General features: G+C 37.5%; 1 protein-coding gene across 1 annotated transcript; it reads right to left on the bottom strand.

Annotated features, from left to right (window-relative positions):
- Window positions 1-4,147: 4,147 nt before the first annotated feature.
- LOC149414589 (uncharacterized) lies at window positions 4,148-5,461 on the bottom strand. The gene is made up of 2 exons (XM_089643357.1): window positions 4,745-5,461; window positions 4,148-4,294 (listed from the first exon to the last, which is right to left on the bottom strand). Exons 1-2 carry the CDS (start codon window positions 5,459-5,461, stop codon window positions 4,148-4,150), a joined length of 864 nt encoding a protein of 287 aa, XP_089499483.1.
- Between the last annotated feature and the right edge of the window lie 6,038 nt (window positions 5,462-11,499).

The following is an 11,499-nucleotide window of genomic DNA, read 5'->3' as shown; positions in this document are numbered from 1 at the left end:
GAGCCGGCTGGGCTCGCGTATGGCCTCAAGTGAAATTTGAAAACGTGACGTCATCATTCTTGTGCGAACTATGGTCGAGGCATCATCGGTTCATTTTACGAAATAACACGGCAAAATGTTGACTTGTGATATGAAAACTTGTAAAAATAGATGTGAAAAGAGAATAAACCCAATTGTCGTATTACATTCCATAAGTAAGCATTATTTTACTTTATTTTAAGCTTATTCACACCGTATTATATGGATCAGTTTTAGAAACATATACTATCACATCACAATGTAGCGATTCTCAAGTGTGCTCATCGTTGTTTACTGGGGTAAGTAAATTATGAAACATTTGTAAAAGTGTCTTAACTAAATACTCTGAAACTAACTACGACTCTGCAAACAGAAGAAATTTACTTTGCCGAATTTGGACTTCGCAAATTAGTTCATAACGTGGCGAGTAATTTGCGCTCCCATGTAAAAATGTCTATTCATTCAAAAGCAGATTTTACTTTTAAGAACTAAATGGTGATATTATAATGCGAGATGCCTATTTACTGTCAGATTGATTTATTGACGAATCACAGTCAGCTTAACCCCCTTCGTTCTTCAATAGTTGATTTTACCCCTCGCCATTATCTTCTCGTCTATTAATTCCTATGTCTGTGGAGTAAGGATATTTCTTAATGTTCGAAAAACATAGCAGAGCTTGCGAATTCGGGGAGTTAGGCTGGCTAAGTGCTGATTCCAACGAAGATGATGATCAATTAGGACCCCTAGGTATTTTATATGGGATACTTTTTCTAAGTTTGGGCAAGTACAGGAAGAATAAGGTCTTGGACAAGAGTGAATTGTTATTTTCTGATTGTTAGTAGGTTGGGTTGCAACAGATAGACTGAAGGTTAGGAATTTTGTTTTACCAGCGTTGAGTGTCAGGAGATTGTCATCTAACCAATTCTTTACAAGGCCTATGTCGTGTTGAGCTATGTCAAATGCTCCTTTCCAGTTTTTATGATGAGCTATGAGCACAGTGTCATCTGCAAAGGATATTAGTTTTCCGGTTATGGGTAGGTTACAGAGTTTGTTGATGTAAATGAGGAACAAAATAGGGCCTAGGACACTCCCTTGTGGGACTCCGAATTGAATTGGTAGAGGGTTACTTTCAGCTGTGTTGTTAATTTAATTTTATCAATTTCTATTGATAGTGACTCAAATAATGTGGTAATTGCAGTGTTGGTTGAGAAGCCTACTGAAGAAGATTCGACAATTATTGCAGTTGGAGATACCTCCGCCGCCGATCATGTGAACGTGGATGATGTTTGCATGACACACATAATAGCGGAGGGTTTGGAGGAACCACAGACCTCAAATATTCTTATGACTTCACGAAAAAAATATTAAGTGATGACGAAAAACGTCAAATTCTTGATATGGGGCCTTTACAGCCTTCAGGACCTTTTCCAACAGACATCAACCAGAACAATAGGTGTTTTTCAAAATCGTACTACTTTTCGTGTTCTAAATATGGGCCAGTTAATCGTTTTTGGTTGTGTTATTCCAAAATACTAGACGCTGCCTATTGTCAACCCTGATGGTTATTTGCTTCACAAAGGAATAATGTTTGGTGTACGGGAATTCGAGATTGGAAGCAAATGCTTATTCTTTCTGATAAATATCAGAAAGAATTAAACAACACAGTTGTTCGAGTGGCCATTCGGAAGCATGTGCAGTGTATGAATTTTGGAAAAAAAACGATACTAATACTATCGACAAGGAACTTGAAAATGAAATTCGCAAAGAAGCATCATTTGTTCTTCAAAGGTTATGCGATATCATACTTACCCTAGCAAAGAGTTCTTTGGCTTTGAGAGGACATCAAGAAGACTTAAGTCAGGAAGGATACCACGGAAATTTTCTGTCCTTTGTAGAGCTTGTCGCCCGATATGATCACATTTTGCGGCAAGTTTTGGATATGCCCAAAGGTTTTTTTGTAAGTTAAGTAAGTAAGTTGTAAGTTTTTTTTATCGTTTTATTTTGTTTATTAACTGTTTAACTTGACTTGACTTTTTTGAAATTGTGTTTTTTTTTAATGTTTTTAGGATCTACAAGATATCTGAGTATATATAATTGTTAATTTTTATATATATATATATGAAATATATATATATAAAATGAAATGATTGAGAGCTTGGGGACCAAACTCGAAACCCATCTACTAGAACAAATTAGAGCGTCACCGTTTTTTGCCATCATAATGGATACGACTAAATAGAGGGTCAATACGATATCTGCAATAAAACTTCGTTATTTTGATATTATCAAAGCATTATCAGAAATAGTTCTAAAGAGTCCTAATAAAGATGAGCGTAGTGAAGCAGAGAGTATTAAAACAAAAATGCTAAATTTCGAGTTTGTGTTGCTTTGCGAATTTATGCACAGTGTATTGAACGACATCAATTATGCATCCAAAACTTTACAAAAATGCGACATCAATTTGGGCGAGGCGAGTAAAGTTTTAGCAGAGACCAAAGCAAAGTTGCAAATTTATAGAAATGATTTCGAATTATTTAAGTGCAAAGCCAGTGAAACTGCAAAAAAATGTGGTATTGATACCCATTTTCAAGAAAAAAAGGCAAAGAAAATTTAAAAAATATTTTGATGGCTGCTGATCACCGATTTCCAAACCGAGAAAAAATATTTTAAATTAATATTTTCAATAATGTACTAGACACAGTAATATCTCAATTAGATACACGTTTTATTGGTATGAGTGGAGTCTGTCATATATTCGATTTTCTAACACCAACATTTTTATTACATGTTGATGAAGCAACTTTATTACAAAAGTGTGACGAATTCCAAAGAAAATATTCCGATATAATAGGCCCTAGTTTTTCACTTCAATTTATTAATATTTACCATCTAGTTTTACCTCAACTAACTCAAGCATGGACTGTTCACCAATTATGTAAGGAAATAATGAGCAAATATGGAGTGCTAGAATGCGACCTAACGGAAGTATTTACAGCAATGTTATTATTCTATCCAATTCCTGTCACTTCTGCAGCAGCTGAAAGGTCATTTATCAAATTAAAAATAATAAAAAAATATTTAAGAAATAAGATGGGCCAAACTCGACTCCGACATTTATCGCTAATAGCAATTGAAAACAAAACCGCATCAAGCCTGGATTTAAACTTTACTTTTGCGAAAACTAAAGCTAGGAAAAAATTGTAAATATAATTGTTATTTAGTCAGTTGGTAGGCCCGACCTTTATATAATAAACCCTTGAATCTTCTCTATTTCGTTTTATTAGCCAAACCTACAAGAAGTATTAATTGTAATTTATGTTGTTACTGTTTAATATTTTTATACCTGCCCTGAAGTCTGCAGTGCACAAAAAAGGCTTAAGTAGCTTAGCATTTTTAAAGTGTTTGTATATTTCATATTTTTATTTGATAAAACTTAATCAGTTTACATAGCAGTGGGGCCCCATTTTTAATTTGCCCCAGGGCCCTTGGTTACCTAGCTACGCCACTGTTTGCAGCAATTTTATCTAATCTCCTCTTCCATTCTTCCCTGTCTTGTGCGGCTCTTTTGACTTCTGCATATGATGAGCAGCGCACGTCCACCAGCAGGTCCTCCAGGTACTCTCGGCGTGGGCGTCCCCTAGAGTTGGTCCCCTCGGTCATACCCTCTATTATGACATGCAAGAGGCCTTCTTGTCGTATAACATGGCCGATCCATCTTGCACGCCTTTCGGACAAGGTCCTGAGCAGGTGCCTTCCTCCTTCGATTCTTTGGAGAACCTCCTCATTTGTAACATGGTCTCTCCAGGAAATTCCTAACAGTCTTCTATAGGACCACATCTCAAAAGCCTCTAGTCTCCGTTTATCTCTTTCGGATAGGCACCATGTTTCGCAGCCGCACATCAAGATACTCCATACATAGGTCTTGATGAGGAGTATTCTCAGTTTTAGGTCTATATTATTGGATTCTATTATTTTCGACCTTTTATTGAATGAAAGCCTAGCCTGATGTCGACCTGGCTGTCGGCTGTCGACCTCGCTCTTAGACCGACCGTCCCATGTTATTTTGCTCCCGAGGTAAACAAACTCCTTGGTGTTCTTTAGTGCCGTGCAACTCTTGCCATCTCTACTCTCATCTGATGTTGGCCTCTTGCAGTTCTTCTTCGCTTTCAGCAACCAAAGCAATATCGTCAGCAAACCTTATCATGTCCACCTTTTGCCCGTGTATCTTTACACCTTTTCTGTGACTCATTCTCTCTCTCAAGTCATCAATCGCACTCTGTATATAAGCATTAAAAAGAACAGGTGACAGAGAGCATCCCTGTCTCACCCCTTGTCTTATACTGGCTTCTTTTGTTTCATTGTCACATCTAATTATAGCGGCCTCATTCTTGTATAGCGCCTGGATTATTCGTCTATCTCTATATTTTATGTCAATTCTCCTCAGAATCTCGAAAAGTCTTTTCCATTCTACTTTGTCGAAAGCCTTCTCCAGGTCTATGAATGCGATGAATGTGTTTTGGTTTCTTTTTATTATTTTTTCTAGTAGTATTCGTAGCGACAATATTGCTTCTCTGGTTCCTACACCTCTTCTAAAGCCATACTGGTCTCCGGAAAGGATGTTCTCTACTTTTGGTTCGATTCTTTTTAGAATGATATTAGTCAATATTTTTGAGGCATGGGATATTAGGCTAAGAGTTCTGTGTTGTTCACATTTCGTCGTGCCTACCTTCTTTGGTAATGCGACAATTAGGCATTTCTCAAAATCCTCTGGTATCTCTCCAGTCTTATACATGGTTTGTATCATTTTAAACAGGGCATCTGTGGTTCCTTTTCCTGCTGGCTTAATTAGTTCAGCCGGAACGTCATCGATTCCGGGTGCTTTCCCGTTTTTGAGATTTTTCAGTGCGAGGTCAAACTCTTCTCTAGTGATTGGATCTCCCAAATCATCTGCGTCTACCTCATTTTCTCTTTCTATCAATGTTTCGTTGTCACAATTTCCCTTTCCATTGTACAGCATTTCGAGATATCTTTTCCATCTTTCTCCTATTTGGTCATTTTCGAAGAGTATTTTACCGTCTTCTCCTTCTATTGCATTACCCTTTCCAACTCTCATCCCAAAGAAGTCTTTCACCGCAGCGTGAGCTCTTTCTACATTTCCTCTCTTGAGGTCGTCGTTTATCTCATCGCATTTATTCTGGTAGAATGTTTCTTTGGCTATTCTTGACTCTCTATTTATTTTGTTTCTCAGCACTTTATATTCCTTTTGTGATTCAGCTCTTTTATCATTTTTGAGCTCTCTTCTATCTTTTATCATATTTAGGATCTCATTGGTTATCCATTCCTTCCTTGCTTGGGGTTTTTCCTTGCCTATAGTTTCCTCTGCCGTAGTTATAATCTTCATCTTTATTACTTTCCAGATCTCATTCACGTTCTCCTCTTCCATTAAGCTGCACTCTTGCGTGTTTTCCCTAAAGCTGTCGCTGATCTCTTTTATCTTTAATACTTTTGTATCCCATTTGAAATTATTTCTCTTTTTTATTTTTTTCAGTTTTAGAAGACTTTTGGCCATTACCATATTATGGTCACTATCTATATCTGGGCCGGAATAGCTTCTACAGTCTTTTATTTGGTTTTTAAATCTATGTCTAACCATTATATAGTCTATTTGCAGTCTTTGTCTGTCTCCAGGGGATTTCCAGGTGTATCGCTGTCTTGGGTGGTTTTGGAAACAAGTGTTTGCTATCACTAATTTGTGTTTTTCGCAGAATTCTGACAATCTGTTTCCTGTGTCGTTTCTTGCACCCAGCCCAAAGGGTCCAATGCAAGTTCCTTCACGTCCTTCTCCTACAACAGCATTCCAGTCTCCTAGGAGAATCAGATTTTCGCCTGCTTTTATCTCTGATATAAGTTTATCTAGCGAACTGTATACCTCCTCTACTTCTTCTTCGCTATGACTAGATGTTGGCATATATACTTGGATAATTACAGTGTCTACAGGCTTTGTTTCTATTTTGACTAGAATAATTCTTCCGCTATATTGCACGTATCCCTTAACCCGTCGTCCCCACTCCTTGCACAGCACAACGCCTACTCCTCCTTGGACAGGTTTATCCTTTATGCATCCTGTGTGGATGATTCTGTAGTCGCCACTCCAGAAGTCTCCACAATTGGGCCATCTCATCTCTGCTATACCTAGGGCATTCAAATTTACGTTTTGCATCTCAGCTTTTAGATTATCCAGTTTGCTGTTTTGCAGTAATGTGCGGACATTCCACGTTGCCCATCTCGCTATTTGGTTCTTTGTATTTGATTGATTTTGGTTTCGCTATTGACTTTGTGTTTCTTGCATCTCGAGCAGTCCCCACCCGGAGATCCGAACGGGGACTATTTTACCTCCTGAGAATTTTACTTGAGATTGGGTATTCATGTTTTGCTGGTTCTTGGGATGCCCCTTGACCTTTAATGTGGTAGTTTCCCGTTTCTTTCCACATCCTATGCCGTTGACCTCGAAGGTTCTTCCGCCTTTGGAGATTATTTACTTCTCTAAAACTACAATTTTTGCTCTGAGCCAATGAGATCTGAGCTTTCAGCCACAACAGCTTTATCTATAAGAATTTGGGTATTGAATAACTCCTCCCATCAGGGTTACAAGGTCAGACGGGAGTGGTACGCCCCTGCTGTGATTGTCTGACGCAAGGAGCGGCGCGGGAAGAGGGCGCGCTCTTCACCCCTTCCACCCGCGCAGTGAGCAGCGCAGCAGTCTTTATAGGGAGATTTTGTGCGCATTATGTAGGCGTCAGACTCAGCTATAAAATATAAAAGATGATCGCACGCCAAATATCGCTCTCCATACAATTCCATGAGACCTGTCACACCTAGCGCTTTTATGCGCAGATGAACCATAGACAGTACACATCTTACGCCGTAACCGCTCCTGAGGTGATATATGAAAAGTTATGCACCCCCCACTCCGCGGTGAACAGCAGTGTTGCCAATTCAGCTCCTTTAGAGCTAGATCTGGCTCTAAATCGACGTCGTCAGCTCCAAAAAAAGTCATTTAGCTTCTTAGCTCGTTTTTCAGATTTTTCAGCTCTTATTCACGTGAAATAATATTTAAAATAATTATATATGCAATCATATTCCAAAATAACGAGGACTTCCCAAAAAAAGGGATTCCCCGAACTCCTGTACAAGTAAACAGTTACTAAAAATAGCGCCGTTTACACGCACACTTCGGAGCGACCGAGTCCCGCGACACTTCAGGCCGCCGCGCCGAGGTTCTAAAATATCGTGATGCCGCTGATGAAAATCCTTTCCACGAAATCAGCCCTTTCGCAGTTTTGGTACTTGCTCTGCCGTGGTCAAACGGAGAAGTGGAACGAGTTTTTAGCCAGTTAAATATAGTCAAAAATAAAACTAGAAATAGACTTGGCAATGACATGGTTAATTCGATTTTAACAATTCGATCGGGGCTCAGGCGACACAACAAATGTTGCGAGAATTATGAATTTCCCCCAGAAGTTCAAAAAAAAATTGGAATAATGGCTGTATATGAAAAAAAATCCTGATGAAGCCGGTCCGTTGTCGTTGTCACCCCTTGGTCCTTGGTACCCGGGGCGGACCCCCCCCCACCCCCCCCATTAAGTATATTATTCGCAGTCCTCCTCACTAGGTATTCCTGTTCCGAGGCGGACTGTAGATTTCCTTGTTAATTTCTACAAAAAAAATTTAAAAAATTGTCTTCACATTTGTTCAGTTCATAATTTTATTGATTTCCTCATCTTCTCACTGCTATCTAACATTTGATATTACAGCATTATGGCCCCATGTTCAGTATTTTTTGTAATGGTATCACTCAATTGCCAGGGCTCCTACCAAGGGGCAACTTGACAAATGTAAATTATCTCTCATAGCAAGGTTGAGGACTGACTGATATTTGGGGCTTATGAAAAAAAGATGAGTGGAGATAGTAGAAAGAATGTTGCAAAAAAGCATTTAAAATGCAAAATGCATTGAGAAAAGCATTTAAAATGCAAAATGGTTTTTAGAAAATCATTTAAAATGCAAAATGGAAAATACCCATTTTTTTATTTCCATTTGAAATGGATTTATTTGAAATAAAGCACATCTCTGATCTAGCGTAGGTAATCTACCGCGTTCAATATCCAAGCAACTGAAAGTTTTAAAGGTATTGCTTTCAAAAGGCCAGTGCTCTTTGGTAAACGTTAACAGCGTTTTTGGTAAATTCTCTTACTTGATCATCTGATTACTATCACCCACCAGAATCACTCACGGCTTTTGCTCTGTAAATTCCTTCGTGAGTGAGGTATATATTTATCGCAAATTTAAAAAAACGGATATTCTATTGTCCAGTTTCGAAAATTTTCTAGACCGGAGAGCCGTTCAAAAAACCGTACTGTTCGGCCAAAGCCAGACATCTGGCAACCCTGGGTATATATAAAGTTTAATTTTTATTTATTGTTCTTTAAAGTATTTTCCCGATTGATTGCAATAAACCTAATTGGACCCTATTAATCAATAAGTACATAGTTATAAGAACAATATTTGTTAGTTCTAATATTAGATAATTATTTATTATATAAGAGAAATATATTGATTTCGAACATTATGAGCTTGCAAATGTTCTAAAATGATTTAACGTTACTGTAAAAAAACTTATGCAGCTCGATGCTGTGAAAACGTGGTAAATTGTACAAATTGAAAGATTACGTTGTTTTCCAGTAAGCGTTAAAAAGAAGAATAAATAACTAAAAGAGAGATATTCTGAAGAATTGGGTTCATATAGCACAAACCATTTTGCGTTTGTACGGGCGCCAACAAATAAATCATCCTAATATTTGAAAAGCGTTTTTTCCTAAAATAACACAATTAGCACCATCTGTGAATCCAGTTTATGAATAAATCAAGTTAAGGTTTATTAAATATTTTCGCTTGGGTCTATTGAAACATTGTTTTAATATTAGCGAGCCAAAAGTTTGAGACCAAATTTGGTTTAATTATAATTAACGGTAATCCGCTTGCTAGTCCATCAGCCCTCAATTCCTTTATTTTTTTTAAATATATTTTTTTGTGCATTATAATTGATGCAATCCTATTACAATATATAACAAAAATATAACAAAAATATACAAAGCTTTAAATGAAATATTTTACAATAACCAATATTTTAGAGTTCTTGCCTAAAATGACTTTTGAAATCTTCAAGGCCAATGTTGAAAATGTCAAGAGACCTAGAGGTATCATTCAGCACCACCATACCTCTTGTCATGCTATGCTGGGCCATAACGTCCGTTCTTCCGTGTGGAATACAGAGCAAGTTGTGGCGTCGACCCTGACGGTAGTTGTTCGGTACAAACTATGTATAGTATTCCAAGAGGTATGGGCTGTCAATGTAATAGTTCATGATTTTAAAAGCTGTTACTTGAAGGTTCCCATTTCTCCTAGATTGGAGACTTTCATAGTGCGTTTCAGAGAGCAAATCTATGTGATGCATGGTAACCGGATAAATCATCAAAATGATAATTCATCACATCTTTAAAAAGTAATATAAAGTCATGGAAAGTGATGAAACAAAAACTTTATTAACTGGGTTAAGTAGGTTAGGTTAGGTTAAGTTTAAATATTTTTTTTGTTTTCGTCGTTTTTTGACTTTAAATCACTTTTTAAAGGTCTGTTGAATAGTCACTGTATTGAGTTATCATGGTACCGTGATGCATAAATCGTGGGTATTCATATAAAGATATCTTAGAAAAAAAAAGAATTTGTTCTAATAGTTCTATGTATTTTTGCTGGTATGGGGCCCAGACAGCAGAAGCGTATTCTAATTTAGATCGTATAAGGCAGTTAAGCATCGATGTCATTGTTTGCTTATTCTTATCAAGAAGTTTATAACAAGATGATACCAATTCCAGTATATGATCTGAAAAAGTAAGTTTGGGATCACATGTAACCCTGAGGTCCCTTATGGATTTTACCGATGACAATATTTCATCATTTAGTTTATATTCAAATTTGATTGGGTTTTTGGAACGCGTATACGTCATAGTGACACATTTTTTTACATTAAAGGAAAGTTAATTCTCATCTGCCCATGAAGATATTGCGTCTAAATCAAGTTGTAATTAATTATGTCCTGGTACACAGATCAGGTTATTTTATTGATGGTAGCAAGTTCTTCAAGAATGGTCCTGCATTCCATCACCAGTCTGGAGTCGCATGGGTTACTTTAAAGTGCCATTAAGGGCCTGAGTAATATGATCAGAGCATATGCCTTATTCCTGTACCCGATACGTATGTTCTCCTGTGCACAAGCTAATATGGCCTCCATCTCATACAGTGCAGTGTGTTCCTAGAGGTATATATTCCTCCTCCGTCTTGGACCCATCTGTGAACCAGATTAGTTCCTGTTTGTGGGTAAGGCCTGGAACCGTGTCCGATTCCTCCTTTGTGTTCATGCAGGTGCTCTTTTCCTGATAAATATAATACAAGGGTGGCCAACCCGCGACCCACTGGGTGTCTACTTGTTGCCCGCGGAGCAAATGCACATTCATTTAGTATACATAAAACCACCAAAAGAACATTCCAATGTGCGTAGTTCAAATCATATCTCATATATGGAAGTATCTCAGTACATTGATTCAACTATCGTGATAATTCCTTTTATGGTATATTTGTGTTTAAAACTATCACTAGGCGTATCCACGACATTCGAAAACATATTGAAGATAATTTGAAAAGTCGTGCATCCAAGTTCATATTTTATGCTCTAGCATTGGATGAAAGCACAGACCTAACAGATTAGGTGTTGATGTCCATTTTAACAAAATAGAAGAATTAGCAGCACTGAATCCACTTAAGGACACTACTTGCTTACGAGATTTGTTAGGAGCTGTTACATCGACATTGAATCACTTTTCGTTACATCTCAACAAACCATCGGGCTTAACAACAAGATGGTGCTCCAGGAATGGTTGGGAAACACAAAGTTTTAGTAAAATTGATTGAAAATGAGGCCTGCAAAGTTGGTAATATTTCGGTGCTAAATGTTCAGTGTATTATTCATCAGGAGAATTTATGTTCCAAGTACCTTAGAAGGGTTTGTCATGAAGATGGTCATCAAAACAGTGAACTTTATTAAGGTCAACCCCTTCACCGTCAGTTCCGAGAGTTTCTGAAGTCTTTGGACTAATGACGTTACATTTTAATATATATTATTATTATCTTGGGTACATACATGCTATGAGGTAATTATACTGGATCAACATTGGATGCTTTAAAATCACATTTGGCTTATACTACCTGAGACATACATGTTGTCCATTCCTACAGAATCTCAGTGAGCGTTGCATTGGGTACATACATGCTATGAGGTAATTATACTGGATCAACATTGGATGCTCTAAAATCACATTTGGCTTATACTACCTGAGACATACATGTGGTCCATTCCTACAGAATCTC

This window comes from Hesperophylax consimilis, chromosome 19 (assembly GCF_061612785.1).
Source record: "Hesperophylax consimilis isolate HC1 chromosome 19, BYU_Hcon_1.0, whole genome shotgun sequence".
Taxonomy (NCBI): Eukaryota; Metazoa; Arthropoda; class Insecta; order Trichoptera; family Limnephilidae; genus Hesperophylax; species Hesperophylax consimilis.
Note: the sequence above shows the minus strand (reverse complement) of the source record. Positions and strands in the feature narration are given on the sequence as shown.